At 33.3% G+C, this 24,685-nt stretch overlaps 3 protein-coding genes across 5 annotated transcripts; all 3 read left to right on the top strand.

Moving 5' to 3' along the window:
• Positions 1 to 5,711: 5,711 nt before the first annotated feature.
• Positions 5,712 to 13,740, top strand: LOC133703367 (uridine kinase-like protein 3). Of its 3 annotated transcripts, XR_009843872.1 has the most exons (16): positions 5,712 to 6,071; positions 6,523 to 6,685; positions 7,626 to 7,717; positions 7,864 to 7,933; positions 8,293 to 8,411; positions 9,507 to 9,603; positions 10,034 to 10,113; positions 10,793 to 10,987; positions 11,152 to 11,235; positions 11,352 to 11,412; positions 11,578 to 11,642; positions 11,805 to 11,865; positions 12,343 to 12,436; positions 12,546 to 12,618; positions 12,926 to 13,008; positions 13,116 to 13,171. XR_009843872.1 is itself a non-coding variant. In XM_062127848.1 (15 exons), exons 2-15 carry the CDS (start codon positions 6,532 to 6,534, stop codon positions 13,293 to 13,295), a joined length of 1,443 nt encoding a protein of 480 aa, XP_061983832.1. In that variant the 5' UTR covers positions 5,743 to 6,071; positions 6,523 to 6,531; the 3' UTR covers positions 13,296 to 13,740. The 3 variants fall into 3 exon arrangements, 1 of the variants encoding a protein (XP_061983832.1); XR_009843873.1 differs by lacking the exon at positions 11,578 to 11,642 and having other exon boundaries at positions 5,716 to 6,071; positions 11,352 to 11,396; XM_062127848.1 differs by lacking the exon at positions 11,578 to 11,642 and having other exon boundaries at positions 5,743 to 6,071; positions 13,116 to 13,740.
• A 375-nt stretch (positions 13,741 to 14,115) lies between these two features.
• LOC133703369 (fructose-bisphosphate aldolase 5, cytosolic-like) lies at positions 14,116 to 16,076 on the top strand. Its single transcript, XM_062127849.1, has 3 exons — positions 14,116 to 14,270; positions 14,835 to 15,517; positions 15,615 to 16,076. The coding sequence occupies exons 1-3, from the start codon at positions 14,243 to 14,245 to the stop codon at positions 15,975 to 15,977; spliced, it is 1,074 nt and encodes a 357-aa protein (XP_061983833.1). The 5' UTR covers positions 14,116 to 14,242; the 3' UTR covers positions 15,978 to 16,076.
• A 3,500-nt stretch (positions 16,077 to 19,576) lies between these two features.
• Positions 19,577 to 22,378, top strand: LOC133702667 (protein transport protein SFT2-like). The gene is made up of 4 exons (XM_062126980.1): positions 19,577 to 20,009; positions 21,321 to 21,579; positions 21,682 to 21,786; positions 22,057 to 22,378. Exons 1-4 carry the CDS (start codon positions 19,813 to 19,815, stop codon positions 22,165 to 22,167), a joined length of 672 nt encoding a protein of 223 aa, XP_061982964.1. The 5' UTR covers positions 19,577 to 19,812; the 3' UTR covers positions 22,168 to 22,378.
• Positions 22,379 to 24,685: the final 2,307 nt, after the last annotated feature.

Raw genomic sequence — 24,685 nt, 5'->3', positions numbered from 1 at the left:
CTTTTAAAAGTATATTTACATTGAAAAAACATTAATTTAATATTTTTTTAATATTTTTCGATAATTTAGATATATTGATATCAAAAATTAAAAAAAAACTATTTTAATATATTTTCAAGTTAAAAATATTCACCATCACAGTACAAAACAAACCATTTATATATATATATATATATATATATATATATATATATATATTGTTTGTATTAATGAACCACTTGGAGAAGTTTCCCCTTCCTTTATCTCTCTGAATTAAGCCATATGGCCCTAGCTAGCTAATTGAATTGCTTTACTGCTTTTGTGAGGATCACTTTAACCTAGCTAGTTAAAGGTATGTCTAGGAGAAGATCTCTTTTATAATTAAGCAATGGTGATGAGTGTGATGTGAGTCAAGATTTTTACAGTAAAAAAGAGCGTGCAGTGCATATATAGTCAAAAGCCAGTAATAGCGATATTCCCTTTTCTTCTGAGGCATTGAAACCAAAAAAAAAAAGAAAAGAACAAGTTGTTGGGAATTTCTTTTCATGGGACTTGTTAATTGAAGGTTATTTATTTATGGATTTTCCATTTATCGATGGTATTTTTTTTTTTTTATGAAGCTGAACGTCAATGTTTTTCATGATGATATTCATAAGATATTTCTATATATATTGATACGATGTGTTCATGAGAAATCCTTCTCAAGATTCAAATCTATTAAGTTAAAGAAACAAATAAACTTCATTAATTAATTATTACAACTACCCTTTTATGTTTTTTTTTTTTAAAAAAAAGATGAATATTTGCAGTTATTTCTCGCTAAAAACCAACGTGAAAATCTGTAATTTTAACATTTTTGGATTTGTTTTCAACATGGAAAAGAGATTGATGAACACAAGTTGTGAAATAATGCTTGACACAATGGTTTTCTTCCATGAAAGAAAGATCAGGATTGTGTAAGAGAAACATGATGGCTTTACTTAATTTGGTCTCTTCATCATAATTAAACGCATGCTTTACCTTTTAATATTGTCAATGGCTGGCTTTATAACCTAATATATATATATATATATATATATATATATATAAAATCTAGATAAATCTAGGTTATCAAGGAAATATTCGTCATGTTACTCACTTGTCCTGTAATCTAGCCATGATTTATTCCTTCCTTCCTTCCACAATCATCAACGGACTGGTCCACAAAAATAAAAGTTGATAAGCCCAAAAATAGATATTTCATTCGAGTTCTGTTCTGTTCTCTAGAATGAGGGCCACATAGCCCAGATAAAGAACACTGGCAAGTTTTGGCCAGAAATATCATATAATGATATCCCTTTTGTCTACCATCAAAGTCTTTGATAGGGCAACACAAGGCCTTTTCAGGAACAGAAAACACTCTCTGTTGCCCTACCTTCTTCAAGTTCTCACCTCCTTGAAAATGGGTTGCTAGCTGCTCAAGCAGTGGTGCCCATCGTCATCATGATGAGATTAATTAGCTAACATCAAGATTTTTCCACCGGGAAAATGCAATGCTTGCTTATATTGTAAAGAAAACATTCTCTGCTTCCTTAGCCTTCAGCTTTCAACTCCTTTTCTATTGCCATTTTTGCTGTAAAATATGTTTAGATTGCACAACTTATATAAATAAATTTGCAAAATTTAAACTATGTTTGTATGTTTGTTTGTCTATGCAGTTCAAGCTTCCTTTAGCTTGAAAAAACATTAAAAATTATATATTTTTAAAAATCAAACACGGTTTAAAATACAGTATTATCACGTATGAATTTATCTTGGAAAATTCAAGTTATATATAATAATCACTCTCACCCAAAATCAAAAATCCATTTTAAATTTGGTATTTGATCAACTAGAACTTTTAGCAAACTTTATTTTGATGTTGCTCGAATTTCACTTCAACAACTCAAAAAAATAATCAACTTTTTATCATTCATTACCTAAATCATAATCAACGCAAATTAAATACAGAACCAAATGATTGATAAGTTTAAACAACAAAATCTTCAATCATACCAGAAAGAAAAATCTTCAAAACAATGTGAATTCTCGATAGGCAAAAATCAAATGAAGGAGCTTAATTTGGACATAAAGGAAGACAGAACTAGACACCACAACTACCCACCTTTCTGGCATGGGGTCACCTCTTCCCTTTCGTCCCTCCATCTCCTTGAACTTTTTTGCTTTGGAGGTCCTACCAAGCTACAACAGTACTATTTTTCTCTCTATCAGATCAATAATTTTGAGGTAAAACAAAGCAGATGCCATGCTGTTTAACATCCACAGTGCCTCTGGTCTTTGGCTAGCCACTCGAAACATGGTAGAAAAAATGCTTCTACTTGCTGAAAATCGTTTATTTTTCTTGAAGATTTCCTAGAAAATAAAAAACTAAAGAAGGATATATTTGATAATTCATTTTGCAGGCATGATTAGGTACATGATCCTGATCAACACAATCAATCAATACATAGAATTATGCCATATCAAGTCCGACAACCACCGTAAGCATCACGTAACCTACTTTGCTAAGGATGCCAGTTTTTGTTAGAAACAAAATAATCAAGAAAACTTATGGCAAACAAATTGACCACAGGGACAGATTTCGAAAGACAACATGTTCAGCCATCAAAATAACGTTGGATGCTGCAGCATGTTGGTGCCCGAAGGGGGACAGACAGAATCGTGGCTTAGCTAATTGGAACTAATCACATAATTTCACATGCATGACCCAACACCCAACACTACTTTGTTGGAGTGGCTATTACCCCCATGCACATCATGGACGGTGAGCTATCCCCTTTTTCTGATTTTTTTTTCTTTTTTTTTTGTTAATTACATATATGGTGCTTAGTATTTTCAGAGAAAATGTCTTGTCTGTTTGGAATAACAAGACAATCGACTTCAGCAATTGCTTGGAAATTGTGGAGGTCAGATTTCTGGTGTGTGTTTCTCTTATATATAGTTTGATTTGATCGAAATTGTCACATGTTTTAGATAAATTTTGTTGTTAATCGGAAGATGCACGTGGGATTTCCCTATTGCCCAAAATTGGAATAACAAGACATTAATCGACATATATAATTAGCAATTGCTTGGAAATTGTTCTTTTCTAGCAGTTTGATTTGAAAATTGTCACATTTTTTAGACAAATTTTGTTTTCAAATATTCCTCATGTTTTTAATTGAAAAATGTGTAGTTTCATTGCAAAGGAGAATTATTCGATTTTGAATGCCATTTAATTGATTGAAATGTGGTTATAAAATCGGGTAGAAGCTTGGAAAAATTTAGAGTCCGTTTTGGAAGAATTATGATTTTTAATTAACCGTAGCTATAGCTTTTAATTGTAGTTGTGACTTTTGATTATAGTTAATTAAGAAGCAATGAATTGTAGCTTCTGGAAATAACTGTAAAGTTATGCATGAAAAGGGCTATATATGATATTAGTTCTTAAGGTCATTTTTGAGTCTAAGAGATTTTTATTTTTTGATATTTTTTAAAATTATGTTTGCATTGAAATAATATTAAATTATTATTTTTTTCAGTGTTACTTAATTATTTTGATGTATTGATGTCAAAAATAAAAATAATCTAAAAATATTTTTAATATATTTTGAAGTGACAAACACTTTAAAAAATACTTTATATCACAATACTAAATACATAATAAATATTACCAAGCATGTTGAAAATACTAGTTTTTTAAATAAAATACAATTAAAAATTAAAAAAAATATAATTTTTTTACTAGATTGAATCCGGTTCAATATATTTAACCTGAGATCGGACTCAGTCCGACTACTAACAATGGATAAACAGAATTTTGCAAAGTAAGTTTTTAATTCACTTTGCATGGTTTTGCAGAGTGAATTATTCATCTGTACATAGAGACGGAATGCAGGTATAAGCAATAATTTTTTGCTTTTGTCAAACTTGAGGCACAGCCGCAAATATGATGGTTCCATCCAAAAAAAATTATATTTTTTAACTTAAATAAACATCAATCTTGTCCGCAGCCGCAATATCAAATGGAAGAGTCTGTTTGGTTGTGTGTTTTAATCTGTATTTTGTTAAATTTTGAATTTTTTTTTGTTAAAATTGAGTGCGGTTTGTACGTTTTGGATCGTTTTGATGTGCTGATGTCAAAAATAATTTTTAAAAAATAAAAAAACATCGTTGGCATGCATTTTGACACGAAAAGTTATTTGAAAAGCACCCGCAACCACACTGCCAAACACGCTCTAAAGCAAGATAGAGCTAATCCTAGCTACACAAGTAGATTTCATTTATTTGAATTTCGTTGCAATGTATTTCTTTTATTTGAATGGATATTGAATTCATGATCAATTTCATTTAATAAAACGTTATACATAGGTTTGGTATCATTGTGATGCATTGTGCAGTGGAAAAATCAACGGTGTCATAACTATGAAAAACACTTAGAATATTTATTTTTTATTTATTAAGATTTTATTGTCAAAATAACCTTTTAAATAAAAAAAAGTAAAAAAAAACCCAAATATATAATCCTAAATAAGAAAACAAAATAGAAAAAAAATAAGATCATAAAATTATTATCGACAAACCTAAAAGTCTTAGAAAATCTTATATATCAATTAGAAAAGGTATTACAATAAAAATATCCGAGGCAAAAATAAAATAATTAATACATGCCTCGCATCATATTGTTTTAAGTGAAGTGGATGGTGACGTTTTATTCTAGTAATTAATCTATTTTGAATCTTTCATTTTGCAACTAAAAACAAACTGATATTGTTATGTAAATTTATTTTATTTTCAAGTAAAACGCATAAGGTTTTCAAAGCATGATCATAATTAAGTCACTTACACTAACTGTGTTTACGAATTAATTATACAAAGATAAATGTGAGTAACAAGCTCCAAATTAGAACAAGATATTGCTAAATGATTATATCCGATTCGAATCTAGATTAATCATAGCTCTATATGGTCTTATTAAATAAAAAATCTCTTTCTTTAAATGATTCTTAATATATTATTGTGTCATGTTATTTTGCTATACAAATTTTATATTATTATAGATATGGTGTGATCATCAAAATTATATTTTTTTATTGAAAATTATAATGATAGAGAGTTTGATTTATTTTTAAATTTGTAAATAATTAATTTTTTTTAATAAAATTATATATAATATTTACTATTCTCAAGTCATAGATATTATTTACAATTTGTTAAATTATGTTATTTTTTAAATAAATTTTAAACTATATTATTTCTCTATTTTTTTACTATACTATTTTAAAAAGAAAAAGAAATATCCCCATCATACTTTAAAAAACAATGGACCCCACAGCTGATTCGATGCTTAGGTGGATCCTTCTCCTCCTCGATCCAATCACTTCTACTTTTCAAGATCTGGAATCTGTACGACAGATGGCGGTGGTGCGGGGTGGAGGAGCAGTGCTCTCGTTCCCTTTCTGTGTGAAACGCTGGATAGAGTAGCACTAGGGTTAATACTATTTCACTTAATATTCATAATATTCTTTTTTAAAAAAAAAAAAACAAATAAATAAATTTGAATCTCTACTCTATAGACTATAATCAAGAGATTTATAATATATCAAACAAATAAATGCTAAATCCACGACATTCTATAATATGACATTTTACTCTAAACTTTAGAGATTTATATTTTCAATAGTATTTTTAACATTTTTATTTATATATTTTCTATACATTAAAACTGAAGATAATAACATTACCAATGAAATAGATATTGCAATAATTACAAATATTTTAGGAGTTGGGAATTATTTCTGTAATCAAAGACTTTGTTACAAAATCAGACTCTATAAAGACTCCAAATTCAGTAATGTCTAACACACGCGCGCGCGCCTAAGCAATCATTCCGTCCCTGATCTCTCTCTGCTTAAACAGGAAAAAATAAATCACAGCCAGCCTCCCTAATAATACTTTCTTCAAACGGCAATCTGTTATTATTCCCAAATAAATAATTAATTGAAAAGCAAAAATTTTTACACTCATAAATCTCTTTCTCTCATTGATCTCTGAATTTTGGAGCTGTACACCAGGTACAATCTGCATTTTTTTTTGTTTTTGATATGTTATTTCTTGTTTGATTGATCAAATCTAGAATCTCCGGTTTTTGTAATTAATTAAAGTTTTTATTTTTGATTTCTTTGTGTGTTCATTGGCTGATTGTTGTTTTTGGGTGGGTTAGAAATGGTGAAAAGAGTGACCCTTTCGTGTCATCTTGATGTTTTTGTGTCCTGTGACGCTGATACTTTTGTTGGGACTTGGGAATTTTCATTAATTGATTTTTCTGCTTTTTTAGTGCTATGGCTATGCAACTTAGTGATTGTTATCGAATTAGAGAATGCAATGGTTGATTTGGTTGCCCTTTGATTATTGGACATGAGAGATTTATTCTTTTTGTAAAAAGTGGGAGTTTTAGAGGGGCGGGGGTGGGTGCATAAAGTGGGAAATGTGTTTTAGGATAAAGGGCTCTTTTGTTTTTTGTAGGTTTTCTTCATGGGTGCTAAATCAGTTGAGGATATGATAGAGGCATCATCAGGAGTTCATTTTTCTGGGTTTCATATGAATGGTTTGGAGTTGAGAAATACACAGGTGGGGCAACCGACGACGCTGGCAGCTGAAGAGATGCATAAGCAACCCTTTGTCATTGGTGAGTTAGTGAGTGTTCACTTTGTCGATTTTGTACTTGTATTGTTTTGATATAGGTTTTCAGTGAATTCTTTGATTGGTTTATACCGAGAGGTGTTGTGTGGTTCTCTACTTGTTTTGGGAGATCAATCATTGGTAATGTGCTGACTGACTAGCAATGGTTGCTGAAATTCAGGATGTATGATCGGCGTTTGCAATGATCAAGAAAAGTCCTTTCATCAAAATGAATTTTTGAATTTCTCACTCTTCCACGTTTCGGCATGTCCATGGAGATAGTGAGAAGAGAACAGATTAGAGAAAGCTCATGAATTATTGCATTTATTTATTATCAGCTCAAAAGACATGTTTTATGCCTGGGTGCATGCAAATTGTCTTATGTACATTTTGATAATGCCATATCGAAGTTTTTTCATATTGGTTTGGCTGAACATTGCACTTGTTATCTACCTTCTTCTATTAGAAACTTCTAACTGGTCTACTCTTACCTATCAGTTGAATGTTTTTGAACAGCATATATTTGCCTGCTCTAACCAGAAAATGAGAACAACAGAGGATACACGAGTTTGGTGTGCAGAGCATAGACATTTGAAGTGTGAAAAAATGAATCTTTATGTGGGTAATGCAATTGGAATCATCTAATAGGGAGTTGGATAACAGGGATGTAGAGTAATCTCGTACTGAATTATGCTCTTAAACATCTCCTAGTCAATCATGAAATGGGTGACATTGGTTTCGATGTAGATTTGGTGAAGCAAATTAAAACAGCAGGATTAGGTGGGCAGGAGGGATCTGATGTCGAAGAAAAAATGAAATATTTCTACATCTATAATTGCTGCTGATGCATTGGTTTCTTCTAATTTTTTCATGGGACCATGTATTCCCTTTTCACTTTTTTGATATATTTTTTATGAAATGTGCCATTTTTACTAATTGTGGTACAGGAGTTGCTGGTGGAGCGGCTTCTGGGAAGACTACAGTTTGTGATATGATTATTCAACAGCTTCATGATCAGCGTGTGGTGCTTGTTAACCAGGTAATGACTTCCTGATTCCAAATTAGTTTTGGAAGTTGCTAAGGAAACACAATATCAAAATTTGAGTTCTTGGTCATAAAGGTTTGATGCTACTATCAGGATTGATTGAATATAAAAATAAGTCTCGTTCATGGATGACATGGCAGGATTCTTTTTATCATGATCTGACTGAAGAGGAACTTACAAGAGTTCATGAGTATAACTTTGACCATCCTGGTGAGTAGACTTCTCTAAGATACATTTTGCTATTTGAGGGATCTTGGATACAATGATTGGTGTGTATTTCCTCTTACACTGTCATTATCCAAAATAGGCCTGCTCTTCTACTTGATTCTTGGTGAGAAAAAACCTATACCCACTAAAGCCAGAAAATGCTTTGCTATTTTGTCATGCTCTGAGCTTCCTTCTTTCTCATTTCATTTTCCAAACAGGAACATTCTGTAATGTACATCTCTAGTGGAGGCATTTAAGGACATAATTCTTGCCAAGTTTATTGAAATGGCGGGGAGAAATTTTTTTGTGTGGTGGATGCTATTTCACCCTGTTTTTTAGCATAATATTTCTCTTATTGTCAGATGCATTTGACACTGAGCAACTATTATGTGCTATGGAGAAGTTGAGGCATGGGCAAGCAGTAGATATTCCAAAATATGACTTCAAGAGTTACAAAAACAATGTTTTTCCAGCAAGAAGGGTACAGTTTTTCCTATTGTCCCCTTGTCTTGTAAAAGATAACTCTCCTTGATTTATGCCAAATCCCATTGGGGATATCTTGCAATTTGATCTTGGCTACAGATACACTTTGGTTCTGTACTATCATAACAAGTGTTCTTCAGAATTTTCTAAGATTTTTATGTAGTATTTACTGGAAAGCTTTGTTTTCTATATGGATATATATTTTCTGGGGGGCATTATTTAGTGAGGGTAAAGTCGTTAGATTGTAACCATAAGGTTGCCAAAGGAGTTGTGAGAGCAGCCATTTCATGCAAATATGTTGAAGGTAGGACTATCCCAAATCATCCCTTCTGAGAGTCTTGGACATTGCTTGATGGGACCTGAATTGGATAGTGGAAAATGTATTGTTTGGCTTTATGTTCACTTGCCATTTTCTTTGTAAAATTCTTAATGTTGAAGGAGATTGCTGGTGAACCATGAAATTGCTTGTAGCTAGATTTTGGGTTTTGCCTTGTGTTTGATTGTGTGTTCTATTGCTTATATTGTCCAACATGGAATGTTACGGGCACAAAAAATTCTACATGTTAGAGCTACAAAAAGGTAAAAAAACTAAAGGGAACAATACTACTATTATGATTGTACTATACTATACTACATTACATAATTGGATTCCTTCCTTTTCTTTCTCTTAATTGGGTTCTTTTTTGAATTTAGGGAACTATTAATATAACAAAAAAAAGAAAAGAAAAAAGAAATGACTTGAAACTTCAGTAGTTAGCAGTTTCTCTTTTCCACCGTATTGATTGTAGTCTTTGTCAGTGACTTGGGTGTACATGTGCAAGTATGATGGGCACCTTCATATTAATCATTGGTGGACAAATGTCTCCTTTTATGTTTCAGCTGTACATGCTATATTACACTGGTACCAGTGTTTTGCCATACTGAAATTTCTCTACATAGTGCATTTGAATACTTCTTCCATGATGTCTTTGCACAACATTGTTATTCGAGCTCATCTCTGATCTTGTAGTTGGACTGATAGAATGTAAATCCCATGTCTGATTCTTCCATGTGCATTACATTCTGAACTCTTATTACTACAACTATTTTACAGGTCAATCCTTCAGATGTTATAATCCTGGAAGGCATTCTAATTTTCCATGATCCTCGCGTTCGAGAGTTGATGAACATGAAGCTATTTGTTGATACAGGTTATTTAGTTTTCCAGCTATCGGTTAACTTTTGCATCACTGTGTATAATCTATACGGGGACATTGTGTGAAGATGTGGGTTCATAAAATGCTTATAACCTATAGGGCATGTTATATTTTAGTTGTAGCCTTCTGAGAAATGTCATAATCCTTACCTTACTGGCCTTATTATTGGAGTTTTTTAATGGCAGCCTATCTTTCTCAGGTTGTCTCAAGTAGCAATTGGTTTTTTCCTTTAACAAAATGTTTACACGTACCTGTTTTTCTCCAAAAGATAACAATTTTATGTTGTTTCTTGCCATTTGTCTTTCTGTTTTGTTTTGTAACCAGTAGGTTCTGATGTTCCTTATAAAATGATTGAATATATGACACAAACGCATCTTATATGTTGCTAGCACCATTGCTTGACATTGTTCAATTTTCAGTGCAGATGCTGATGTACGTCTGGCAAGGAGAATAAGGCGTGATACTGTTGAGAAGGGTAGAGATATTGGCACAGTACTTGATCAGGTTAGAGACCTTTTATTTTGTAGGTTTGAATCTTGAACTAACGGGAGCCTAAAAGTGGAATTGTTCTTTCGTTTCTTGTATTGTTCTCTTACAGTTTTATTGAAACTAAAATCCAGGAAATATAATATTTTTTTTCTTTTTGGTTGTTTGGTTTTTAAATATGGTGAGAAAAGAGAAAGGAAAAAAATGAAGGACTTCTTAGATCTACAGCCTGTTCCCCAGCCAATTTATTCAACTTAGAACATGTGAGGCTTGGAGAAGAGAGATAGGATGTGCACTCCTACTACTCCCTTTTCTTTTTTCCATTGAGTTTTTCTTAATTTCTACCCATGCTATCCCAAAATCACTGTCATTCTTCCTTTTTACTTTTATTATGTTAAAAAATGAGTTTATGTGTAACCTCACCCTTCCTTTGTTGTCTCCATCTTTAAAGAAAAAATCCAGTTTCCTTTTTATTTACTATTAACTTTGGATGGTTAACAACAACACGTGATTTCTTATGTTTTCTTTTTATTTTTAACTTGATGAATTATGATACTTATTTAGAGACAAAGAGAATCTTAAAGTAAACCAATAGAAAGCCTTTTATGCAAGTGAGGCTAGGTTTCATCTCATCTAAATTGCTATCATGGTGTATTACCTTCCTCTGGTAGTAAGTAATAGAATTATTTTGATGCAGTACTCAAAATTTGTGAAGCCTGCTTTTGATGACTTCATACTCCCAACAAAGAAGTATGCTGACATCATCATTCCTCGCGGGGGAGATAATCATGTAGCCATTGATTTGATTGTGCAACATATTTGTACGAAGCTTGGCCAACATGACATGTGTAAAATATATCCCAACTTATATGTCATTCAATCAACTTTTCAGGTGGGGCTTCTTACACTCTAATCTAACCTGGCAAAGGGATATGAATTCTAATGGAGATCTAATTAATCTTGATTAAGAAGAACATATTACCAGCTTTTCTGGCTCTGTGTACTGTACTGTAATTTGCTTATTCTCATCCAATAATCATTACTTGTCTCATGCAGATACGCGGTATGCATACCCTAATACGTGATTCCCAGACAACAAAACATGACTTTGTTTTTTATGCTGACAGATTGATTCGTTTGGTGGGTTTATGTTTTCTTAATGAGTTTGTTTAGTATGTTTCTTTCTTGAGAGTGGGATATAGTGGCCTTTTCTTTTATTCAGTTTGTTCACTTGTCCAATCTCTTTCATTTACCAGGTTGTTGAACATGGTCTGGGACATCTACCATTTACAGAAAAGCAGGTGACCACTCCCACTGGTAAGCTGATGTTTCTCAATGTTCTGAGAATCTTTAGGCTATCCAGTTCTTGATATCTAGTTCACTCTTACCTGGTATTTATTTTGTCAATGAGAGATGAAATCTTGGAGAAATATTTGATGTTTTTTTCTACAAATAAAAAGGTTTATACTTTCTCTTTACTAGATAGCTATAACATGGATGATGTGCATGTTGGCACCCTGGTAACAGAACATATCTTACTTGTGATGGTACGTTTATAGCTGCAAGATTAGGCATATGGCTTATTTCTACTCAGTTCATACTTTTAAGTGATGGGTCCATGTTTCTCTTGTTTGAGCTTGTTTTTTAATTTTGTAAATAAAACTGCTTGGATCATGGTTTTCACTACATTTTTTTCCTGTGTGATGCAGGGTCTGTTTACACTGGTGTGGATTTTTGTAAGCGGTTATGTGGTGTCTCCATTATTAGGAGGTTCTCATACAATCTCAATTCTTGAAGCAATGGATTGATATGTTCCATTGTCTGTTTAACATTTTGATTTACTTGCATGTTTTATTCCCCTGCATCTTCTATCGCAAGCTGTACATGAGATCGAATACCATGGGCAATGGCAATAAGTTAGCTATATAACATCGATCTTTCTTTCTGTATGATTGATACCAACTGCAGTTATAGTGAAGTTCCTCTCCTGATAATATTATGCAAGAAACCAACAATAAGCTAGGTTGTGTTAATTTCTAAAGCTCAATGTGGTGGTCACATGAATGGTAGCATCATGATTGATTGATTGTTCTAGTTTCTTGGTTAGAGGAAGAGAATCAGGAGCACAATTGGAATCTGTAGCCACTATAACAATCATTTCTTATTTTTTACTTTTTTATGAACTTCTCCTGCATCTTTCCCGGTGTCATGAAAAACAACCACTTATCTCTCTTATATTGACACCAGTGGCGAGAGTATGGAGAATGCTCTACGAGCATGTTGTAAAGGCATCAAGATTGGGAAGATTCTTATTCATAGGGAAGGTGACAATGGTCAGCAGGTTTGTGAAGGCTCTTCTCTTTGTTTTCAAGCGTGTCTTGAGTTGATATCTGTGTGTGTCATACAATCTCTGAGTTCTGACTATTCTTAACGCTTCAATGATTTGGCAGCTTATCTATGAAAAGTTACCACAAGATATCTCGGATAGACATGTGTTGCTATTGGATCCCATTCTAGGGACAGGTTGGATTGTTTCCTCTATGGATTTTTGTTTTGGAATACATTAGTAGTAATAAAAAATTTACTGCATTCAAGGACTCACAAAATCTTGCGGTTTTATTTATTTATTGTAACTTGATGGAGAAGCACTTACTCCCTTGAACTTGGCTACAACTTATCCCCCATCATTCTCTACTGGCATACAGCATAAAAGATAGTAGTTTCTATATTCAATTCAAGTTTGAATCTGAATATTATAGCAAATTACCTGACTGAATGTATGACTTGCACTGCTTATTGGTATTAACATGACTTTCTACCTTTTGTTCAGGCAATTCAGCTGTTCAGGCTATTTCTTTACTCATTAGCAAGGGTGTGCCAGAATCCAATATCATTTTTCTTAATCTCATATCTGTAAGCGAGATCGAATTTTTGGTTTCATCTTTACGTGACTCATCAGTAGACATTAATTTAGGACTTTCCAGTTCTCTGCTTACAAATATGATGTTTGTTTCCACCAGGCACCCCAGGGAGTGCATGTGGTCTGCAAAAGATTCCCAAGAATAAAGATTGTAACGTCTGAGATTGAAACTGGCTTGAATGAAGATTTCCGTGTCATACCTGGCATGGGTGAGTTTGGAGATAGATATTTTGGCACAGACGACGACGACGACGAACTAGTGGTGGCCCATACACAATAGAGATATTAAGGGCTGCGCTGATTAATCTGCAGAGAGCGAGCAGCCGAAACTGCTGGACTCTTTATGTGCTGAGTTGTGCGATTTCAGTTTTGAACAAATTTTGACTCAAATCAAACCTATAGTTTCTTCCTTCCATTTCTATATGTTTATTTTTTAATAAACAAAACTGAGTCACAGAGGAGGTGTTTGATTCTCTGTCACCACCTTAGTTCTATTTGCAGAGGGTTTCTCCAAGGAAAAAAAAGTGCAATAAATCCACAACCAAAAAGTTACTCGGTTTGCATGGCTCAGAGGAAAGTGATTGGTGATTACAGGCACCTACTCGGAACTTGATGGTGACAGCCTCCCCATTAATATATGTATCTGTGAACCCAGATATTTTATATCATATGTGGTGATAAAATTTTATGGTGAACCTTTATTTTGGTTCAGCTAGGTTTGAATATCCTATGTCGATTCTTAGTTGTTATTGCGGTTTGCAGATTTTCTCTCCCAGGCTGCATTTTTCCTTTTGTTTCTTCCCCTCTTCTATAGTAGGGCATTTATCAAAAAATGAAGTTCAAATGAATTAGAAGGGACATTGACATTAATGGTTAAAAATTATTGGTTGAGACAAAGATGTTAGCATCTACCTCTTCAAATTTTGGAGGGAGCAAGCTGCAGATGAGGGAGGAGCTTTTCCCCATGATACTTTAGGGTGCACAAGCTAAGATATAATAATAAGAAATGCCACTTGGCAGAGACAATGATCACCCATTGCTTTATCCAAGGATGATAATCTGTGTTGGGCCAATCTTTTGACACGCGTTGAGATTTGTGGGGTGGATTTCTTTTGGTATATTCTATTGAAGATGATCTATATAGAGAGGTGCTTGTGAAAGCTTGTTTTTGCATTTTTCTCTATTCGTCATTCTTTATCCAATATCCATCCTTGAAAAAGCTTTAGCATGTCGGCCTTTGTTGGAAAGTATGCAGGTATTACACCGCTCTCCCTCTCCCTCTCCCTCTCCCTCTCCCTCTCTTTTCTATGGCCTACCTTTTGAACTCCGTGAAGCTTATGTCGAGCACTCAAGCTCACTTCAAGGCAACATTTTGACTACGAATTCATCACCACTGAGCTGGAGGCACTACAGCAGAGAATTTCCTTCTCCTTTGCAGCTATGGATATATGCATATCCATGTTCTTTTGGTGGTTACAGAAGAGAGGCTCGAACGCGAAATCACTTCAGGAATGTGGGATATGGATGTGGTTGAGCTACTAGTTCAGTGGCGAATTAAATATATATCCAGTTTAACTTAATTGCCTTTGTTGTAGACTTTCATATGCAAATGATTGAAAATTCACCTCTTGCAACACAAAATCATCTAGTGTTGTGAGTATGGGGCAATGAGTCATAGTGTATGGTTTGACAGATTCCCTACTATACTCTAAATGCATGCGTACACATTTATTGAAGCTTCAAATGCTAATGTATAGGTTATCTACTCAAGCGTTATATAGCTTCTAAGGTGGATGGTTTTTTCCATTGTTTACTCCAGATGAGCTGATCAAGACTGCCAAGTACATTGCCACACCAGGGAAGGGCATTTTGGCTGCAGATGAGAGCACAGGCACCATTGGCAAGCGTTTATCAAGCATAAATGTTGAGAATATCGAGTCCAACCGCCAAGCCCTGCGTGAACTCCTATTCAAATCCGGCAAAGCCCTACCTTACCTCTCTGGTGTCATCCTCTTTGAAGAAACCCTCTACCAGAAATCCTCTGATGGGAAACCATTTGTTGAAGTCCTCCAAGAGAACAATGTCATTCCTGGAATCAAAGTTGACAAGGGTGTAGTTGAATTAGCCGGGACTAATGGTGAAACTACAACCCAAGGTTTTGATTCACTCGGAGCACGCTGCCAGCAATACTACAAGGCCGGTGCGCGATTCGCGAAGTGGCGTGCTGTCCTCAAGATTGGCCCAACTGAGCCATCTGAATTGTCTATCCAGCAGAATGCACAAGGGTTGGCTCGTTACGCTATCATTTGCCAGGAGAATGGTCTGGTGCCTATTGTGGAGCCTGAGATTCTGACTGATGGGGCTCATGACATAAAGAAATGTGCTGCTGCAACTGAGACTGTGCTTGCAGCTGTTTACAAGGCATTGAATGATCACCATGTTCTTCTCGAGGGCACACTCCTCAAGCCTAACATGGTGACTCCAGGCTCTGATAGCCCAAAGGTATGATCAAAATACCAACATCACTGCTTAACCTAATTCAGCTTGTCATACTTGTCTTCGATTATTGATTAATCTTCAAAGGGTTTGATTCTTAAAGGTAACACCTGAGGTGATTGCTGAATTCACAGTGACCGCGCTACGCAGAACCGTTCCACCAGCTGTACCAGGCATTGTGTTCTTGTCTGGCGGGCAAAGCGAGGAGGAAGCAACACTGAACCTCAATGCAATGAATAAGCTTGAGGTGTTGAAACCATGGACTCTATCATTCTCTTTCGGCCGAGCATTGCAAAAAAGCACACTCAAAACATGGGCTGGAAAGAAGGAGAACGTTGAGAAAGCTCAAGAGGTATTCCTGGTTAGGTGCAAGGCGAATTCAGATGCAACTCTAGGCAAGTATGCTGGAGGAGGTACAGGTGGGTTGGCTTCAGAGAGCTTGTTTGAGAAGGGGTACAAGTACTAGGCTTCTCCTTGTTTATGGGGCTGGTGATTTCATTCATGTAATGTATAACTAATTGTATTCTCCCTCCTTACATTGCTAATTAATCAATTGCTTTTGGTATATATTTCTTAGAGATAAATTGTTAACGAGTACAAGGGTTGAAGGATTTTGTCATTTTCTTCTAGCAAGATGCTCAAAGATACATAATTATGAGGAATTTAGATTTCAGATTTCATATAGAAGAGCCTTGGGCTTGCTTCGTTTACGATAGATTGATGGTCTTTATGATGATGTATTGGGCCTATGGTCTACGTTCACCTGCAGAAACAAGTTTTTGCATGGCACAGAGATTATTTGATGATTAAATTAGTAAATTTGGAGGATAAAAAAAGGTCTATAGAGTATCTGCGATGTGATGAAGAAGAAATGAAGTGTAGAGATATATAGGTTTGATAATTGCGATGATCGGATATTATCGAGGAGTATTTGTACTTCAACCAACTTGCATGGCAGTGAAGGCATAAATGACAAAATATTATCAGACCTCGTAGAAGGGCAGTAATGAAAAATCTATAACTCTTGGGTGTTTGCAGAATGACAAAATATTATCATTTTTAAGTGTTCCCCCATGCAACAGAATCACGTACGTACTGGTGCAGGATCAAGTGGATTTTATTGCAGTAGGGCTAGTCTTTCCCGGTTCGTTAATGATAAATCTGGGCTTTCTCGGAGCACAGAAGTCACTTTTATGGACAAGGAGATGCATGAGGCCTTCTCTTATAAGCTGTTTGGTTTGAGCTCGAAATAAGAGAAACCTTACTCATTCTTGTGGAGCATTCGGAGAAGAGATATGATCGGATGATAGATAGCTCGAAATACTTCTCCAGCCTGTGTTATTCTCTAAATTTTTTTACTAAATTAACTATATTATTTTTATACAAAAAATCAATTTTAGACTGCACATGGATTATAGTTTCTTATTATTTATTCCAGTTTCCTCTTAGTTGATTTATTGCAACCAAGATTATCAATTGGCGTTCTATTTTTTTTTATTTGAACAATAAATTTTGATTTCAGAGCATTTTATCATTCTGTTTCGAGTCATGTATTGCACTCACACACACACATACACAAATGATTCAATAAATTCTTAATTGTGCCGAGTTTGAACCCAACCCTATCAGTTTTATTTTTTAAAAAAAACGCATGCACTTCAATTAGAAATCTTATGGTTTATAGATAACTTGAACAAACAACACAATAGAATTGCACTTAGACTAGAAATCTTTCATAAACAATGTAACACTAGGTTCGTGTTTCATCGAAAGCCAGGTTGATTTTTCTTGTAACTTAAGAAAAATAATATTTAAGCACTGCTAGCGTGTTTTAAAATGGAAAAAAAAACTTGTGATTCGAGTTATAGACCCTACTAGATCCAATAAGATAGTTTAATTTATTTATATGATAAAAAAAAAAGCAATCATAATAAATGTACTGAATCTAAAGAGAAAAGGTAATAGTGATTTCATGAAGAAAAAAAGTGCTAGAAAAAAAAAACTATGAAGCTAAATTCTAAGAAAGAAATCGAAAAGAAAACTGAAATGAAAAAAATAAAGCTTTGAGTCAATCTAAGTTAATATGAAAAACTCATGACTTTGATCGTGAAGCTAGCCATCCTCATAAAAAGCAAATAAAACAAGAAGTTCAATATTTAATATACTCAATGTTGAAATGAAAAAAAGAAAATTGGTGTAAAAAAATATAAAAAAAAATGATCAATTTCAATTTACATTTTATATTTATGACCTGGGTCATAAGACCAGGATCATCATATCGGGAAAAAAAATTATGAAGCTTAGCTCTCAACAATTTAATGTTGAAGGATAAAATTAAAAAAAAAATTTCAAAAAAGGATCCAAAGAAAAAAAAATTTTAGGGTCAAATTTTATATAAAAATAAAATGAGATAAAATGATGTAAAAGCCTCGAGTCAATTTGAGTTAGCAAGGCAAATCTACAACCTAGATTATGAAGCTGGGCTAGTCTTATTAGGTTGTTTGGAATCAATTCTCTACTATAATTGAATTCAATTACAATGTTTAATTTGAATTCAATTACCAAATAAATTGAATTAATTCACATGTTTAAAAGAGATAAAATTTAATTTATTTTGTTTTCTATATTACCCTCTTTACTTTCAATTTATTTCTTCAAAAGTCTTTTTTTTTTAGGGGCTAGATGAGTATTTTGAAAAAGTTATTTTTACTGGGTGTTTTGAACCAATTCTCTACTGTAATTGAATTCAGTTATAGTATTTGATTTGAATTCTATTGATAAATAAGTTGGATTTACATGTTTGGATGAGATAAAATTCATTTTGTTTCCTATATTACCCTTATTACATTCATCTTATTTCTTTAAAGGTTTCTAAGAAAATATGAGTAGATGGGTATTTTAAAAAAAATAGTTTTCACATTAAATTTCTCATATTTAGAATTATAAGTAAGAGGGGTTGACCTTTGATTTATTTTTGTAGTCTTTTTAAAGATTGAATCCCATTTAAAATTCAATTCTTAACACTTAAAAAAGTTCCAAACATGAGATTTTATTAAAATTATCACACCCAGGTATCGCGATGACCGATAAAAAAAAATTAAATCTCATAGAAAAAGAACATATATTTGACATCTTATTCTTTGATAGGAAATGTCTAGTTCAAGGAGTCGCCACCTAGTATTATGGTCACTAGGAACCTTAACTGGTCAACAGAGATTTTATGGTACGGGATTGGTTACGTAAAAGGAAAAATACTATCACCCCTTAAACGTCCTACCTGAGGCAAGCTGCATTGCTGATTTTATCTTAGATTGCTAAAGGTTTGTTTTTGTTCTATTCTTATGTTCTTCCCATAATATTCCTGACTTTGACGTCAGTGAATATTCGCCTATGAATATTTCCAACTCTGGCGTTGAGAAATATTGCGTAACCCAAAAAGTACGATATTCCTGACTATGACGCCAGTAAATGAATCCATAAAATTCTGTATTAAAAAAAGCAGAAACTATTTTTTTTATTATTTATGTAGCTCAGTCTCAAAACTTAAAAAAAAAGGGTTGGGTCACTGGTCCAAACCAATGACCTGACTAGCCACTGTTGCACGCATGCGTGAATGGTTCACTCATGCATGCAACAGTAATCAGTTAATTATTTTAGCAAGTAAGGAAGGAAACTTACCTGGGCATGCCGCTGTTATTATTTGAGATAATTTATGAAATTATATTTTTTTAATTTCATTTTAATTCAACTTTTAATTTGTAAGATTTGTTTCTCATTACTTTAAAAAACTTGAGAAAAATAAAATATTAATAAGTTATTTTCCAACTCATTTTCCATGACATAACCAAACACTGAAAAATATTTTTTAATTTATTTTTTATTATACTATCAAACATCAAAAAATAATTTATTTTTTTCAAATTTATTTTTTTAAAACTTACTTTTCAAAATAAAAATATTTTTCAACGAATAAATAAACAGGGAATAAATTTTTTGCAGAGTTAAAGAGGTAGTAATTACTTAACCTCCGTACTGATCACTTGTGAAGTAGCTATGTCAAAATCACTTTGACTTCGCTTCACCAGACTCGCCGTTACTGACCTACAGATCAAACGGTATCGTTTCTTTGAAAACTATCATTTTCCCTTGACTTCTAAGCTTCAAACGGAAATACCATTTCACCTCCACTGTTTCACCGAACTGATAAGCATCAAGACAACATCAAGATCGTTTCTTTTCTCAAAATTCTCGAACCTTAACAAAAATCATCAATTGGGCTGTCTTTTGTTTCAATAAAAACAATGCAGAGTTGGTTTTCAAGCAGTGGAGAAGATCAACAACAAGAAAAGCCCGCATCTTCTTTGTTGGCTGATTGGAACTCATATGCAGCAACGAGCAATTCAAATGAATCCTCTACTGGATTAGCCAGCATCGGTAGCTTTGATCTTGAAGCTGCTGTTCGCTCTGCTAATGACACTGTTTCTGGCACCTTCAATGTGTAAGGAAAAAAAAAACTGAAGGAAAGAAAATTTATTTTCGGGAATTGAAATTTATGTATTTTTCTGTTTTTAAATAGAGAAATTTAACTGTGAGATGTCTTGATTTTGTTGATTAGAGGGGTTTTAGGCACCTTCAATGTGTAAACATATGCAAAAAGAAAGCAGCTTTATACTCAAGAATTGGACTTTATATATGTATTTATGTGATTATATGGGTGGATTTAATTGTGGGTTTCTTTTTTATGTCGTTCATAGGAGTAATTTTGGCAAATCTTTAGTCGTAAAAAGAATTGAACTTTATGGGTGTGTGTGTGTGTGTTTATATAGATGAGTGTGATTGTGGGATTTGATTTTGATTTGAGGAGATTGACTTATGATTTGATGGAAGATATAATGGTTGTGGGGTGGGATTTGAATTTATTGTAATTTAGAGTGTTGCAAGTTAACTGGGTAGTAACTTGTATGGCTTCTGTATTTCTAGTATGCTGTTTTTATGCAATGAATGTGAGTGAGCTGATTCTAGTACTTGTCTGTTGCTGCGTGCCTTTGCTGACTTATCTCTCCCATTTCACTTATTCCAAATATCCTTTCGCGATTTAATTTCTATTAGCTACTGGAAGGATTGACGAATTTCAGTCGGAATAGAAGATGGGATGTTATTTTATTGTAGTGTGTACTAAAATCAATTATCTTAGGTTTTCTGATTGGATGGTAATATTACAGTGGATGAATGCTATCAGATGACCCTTTTTTCACAGTTTAGATGTGAACCAAAAGCATTTGTTGCATGGTATGAAAAAGTTTGCCGATCAGAGAAAGTTCTTATTAGTTACAACACAAAGAATCTCCTGGACCAGGGTTTGATTACTCTAGTCATGCAGTAGTGTCATGTGGAATCCATAGGACTTTGTTGATCAATATTGAAATGCATAACGTCTTTGCTTTAGTTCTGGCAGGGTATTTGAATTCTATGATTGATTAAACTCCAATAATTGCACCTTGGCATTTCCATTAGTATATGAGTATGAATATGCCACCAACTGCACCACAGTACTTCATCAGTGAGGGAAGTGTTCACTTATATCATATCATCTATTGTATTTCGTCGTGCCTTGATGTTATGTCTGAAATTTTGAATACAACCTGCATTGCGAAATGATTTCATTGGTGAATATTTATTTAATTTTTTTTTATCTTGCTTCTTATCGCAAACTCTTAACACATTTTGTTTTTTTCAATCTAAGCTCAATTGAAAGGAAAGTTTTGAAGAAGGTGATAAATCTTGTATTTCTCTTTTGATGCCTATCCAGGGTTTCTAAAGGTGTGAGTGGGAACTTCCAGTCTGCCACCAGTAACATCCCTTCAGGAAAAGCTCTCATGTATTTTGGTTTATTTCTAGCAACAGGCGTGTTCTTTGTTTTCACTTCATTTGCCCTGTTCCTTCCTGTCATAGTACTCGTGCCCCAGAAGTTTGCTATCTGTTTTACACTTGGTTGTGGCTTTATCATTGCGTCATTCTTTGCACTCAAGGGTCCCAAGAATCAACTTGCTCACATGTCATCGAAAGAGGTACTGGCTATGCCTCCATTAGAAATTTGCATGGCATGTTTGTTTTCTATATTGTGGCTGTGCACTTCTAATCCGATTTTCTTCTCTTCAATTTTTCTACAGAGGCTTCCATTTACTTTGGGATTCATAGGCAGTATGGTGGGTACCCTATATGTTTCCATGGTGCTTCACAGCTATTTTCTATCTGTGCTATTCTCTGTGATACAGGTAGCTACCACCATACAGTTTCTCTCCTTATATCTCATCTGTTTATGTCTTGCTATGAGAGTTTGGCTCGAGATACTGATTTTATTGCAGTTCATCTGTGTTTGTTTTTCATAATGTCCTTATTTCATTAGAAGAGTAGATTAACTCGTGTGCATGATTGAAGTAAATATCTTTCGGAAAGAGGAGTACTGGAAGTTGCCAGATGCATCCATCAAACATGATTTGAAACACCAAAGAATACCCTTTCTGATGTTTTCATTGAATATGCAGGTTCTTGCCCTTGCATACTATGCGATTTCCTACTTCCCTGGTGGATCTACTGGGCTGAAATTCCTCTCATCTTCCCTGACCTCATCAGTGATGAGACGTTTCGGGAGTTGACATTGGCTGCCATGCTCATTTTTCCCTTGTATATCTTTTCTTTTTCCCTGGCTTCTTGTTCTGCTAGTGTATCTAGAAAGTAGGAACTGTGAGGCATGTTCCTGAATTGCAGCTTTCAGCTTGAATACTTTGGTTGCCTTTACTCTAGTCTGAACTCTTAAAAAAGAAAAGGAGAGTGAATTTCAAAGTCTGCCACATTATTCACATATAATTTTGTTCATGTGCTATGTGTATTTGAAGAGAAATAGAATTTAAAAAATTAAATTAAAATCAAAAGAATAATTTTTTTAAAAAAACTATATAACATATTTTATTTTCTCTATGCATATCAAATTTAAATTTTTAATTATTCTTGATTCCTTAGAAAAATATTATTTTATCATTGATTTCATTATTTTATTTTTAAAAAATGTTTAATTAAAAGATAATAAAGAATTAAATAATACATAAATGAATCTTATACTGTATAAGATTTTTGAACAACTCGAAGGGTGGTAGTGGTGATAATTTTCTCCAATGCTAGGGTGTCCCTTCCCAAACCGTCGCCACCTGGATTGATCGGAGGTTGTGCCCAGAACGGGAGAGAAGGGATCGCAGAGGGAGGTCATGCCTATGACTGGTAGCTGGTTTGCTTTTTTTAAAATTAAAATTAAAATTAGTGCCTAAACAATTTTACAATTCATGGACATTCTCTGTTCATCATGTAGAAAAATACTTTTTTATAACGTTTGATTGTTTGTTGCTGCGAAGAGAGACATTGAACATGTTTTTCTTTTATATTTTCTATTTTAAAAATACAGAAAATTATTTTAGAACTATTTTAAAGATGTATTTATTTTATATATGTGTATTTATTATTTTAATCATATATATATATATATATATATATATATTCATTAAAAAAACACACATAAATGCATAAAAGATATCCCAAGGCAAACCTTGCTCCAAGGCCATGGGCGATTTTTTTAATGATGGGTCATATGGTATGGGTATCATTCATGTCTTTCAAAAGGCTGTTCTTCCAAGCCCAAACATTGGTATCCATCATGCAGATCCTTTTCTTTGTTTCCCTGGTATGTCAAGTTTTAACCATTATTGTTTTTGTGTTTAAACAATATTTTTGAATATTTGAATTTTTTTTCTTCAATTTTTTTATAATTTTTAATTGTTTTGTGTGTATGTCAAAAATAAATTTTTAAAAATTTAAAAACAATACTTTAATATATTTTCAAACAAAAAACACTTTAAAAAGCAGTCTCTGCCGCAGAATCAAACAAACAATGTTAACAAACTCTAAAGTTTAATTTGTAGGGCTTAACCAAATGTTAAAGATTGAGGAAAGAAAAGCCCAAACACTTGGATTTTTGACTCTTGACCCTCATTAATTATATTAATAGGCTGCAAATGCAAACACTAGCTGTGCTCTGAGGCAAGGCAGTCCAAGAGCATAATCCAACTTTACCACTCGTATAATAAACATTAAGAGATATAGAAAATTAAAGGGATTTGTGAACAAAATCCTGAAATTAAGGAAGATTAGGTCATCAAAACTTCGAAATGGGGGCATGGATTTGACCTTTTAGAGTCTTGTACATGACAGAGCCAGAGCCATGGTTTTTTCAAAGGGCATTATTGAAAGCAAAAGGCAAGTTGGAAAAAACAAAGCTAAAAGCAAATGGGTCAGAAGTGAAGTGAAGTGAAGGGTTGATATTTATCACAGTATAAAAATATACACACAAGGTTAAAATAAAATGTTGAACCCAAAACTATCATCAAAACTAACTAGGTTTGAAGGTGTTTCTATTAATTACTAGTGTTTGGATTTTTCAATATACACACACACACACACATACACACACGCAAAGTTCTTCGCTTGAGCAATTCAACAAAAAAAAACGAAAAAAAAGAAGAAAGGAACACAATAAAAAAGAAATAATCAAAGGAAAAAAAATGATCTAATTAGATCTCTTGTTATGATCATATAAATTAAATTTTAATTAATATTCTTAATGGAATGGATCTTATTGGAGATGACTTGGAATGTGGGATTAAATTAAAAAAAGTGCCAAGTTCATCTTTGAATGCGTTTTAATTTGTTCAAAGTCCAAATCAGTATATATTAATTAAATATGTCTTTTTTAAATCATGGGTTCGCATTGATTTCTAAATTAATAAAAGATTTAATCATGACCATGCACGATGATATATAAATGTTATCAACATATTAATTTCTTTTGTTAATAAAGCTAAATGACATACTGTATATTTTATGATAGATTAATTATTATAGATAATTAATTAATATATAAAGCTGCGACAAATTAAGGGGGATTATTCCTTTCTTTTCTTCAAGCCAGGAGAGATTCCTTTCTCTAATGTTTCAAATGTCCACAAAATCAACAAGTTAATTGGCCATAGATCGATGATCACACACTAGCTAGCTTTTGTGAGGCCAAAAAGTAATTCCTCCATGCATTTTTTTTAATCGAACTTTAATTTGAATCTTTTTAATTTG

Source organism: Populus nigra, chromosome 9, assembly GCF_951802175.1.
Source record: "Populus nigra chromosome 9, ddPopNigr1.1, whole genome shotgun sequence".
Taxonomy (NCBI): Eukaryota; Viridiplantae; Streptophyta; class Magnoliopsida; order Malpighiales; family Salicaceae; genus Populus; species Populus nigra.
This window is presented reverse-complemented; position numbering and strand designations above follow the sequence as displayed.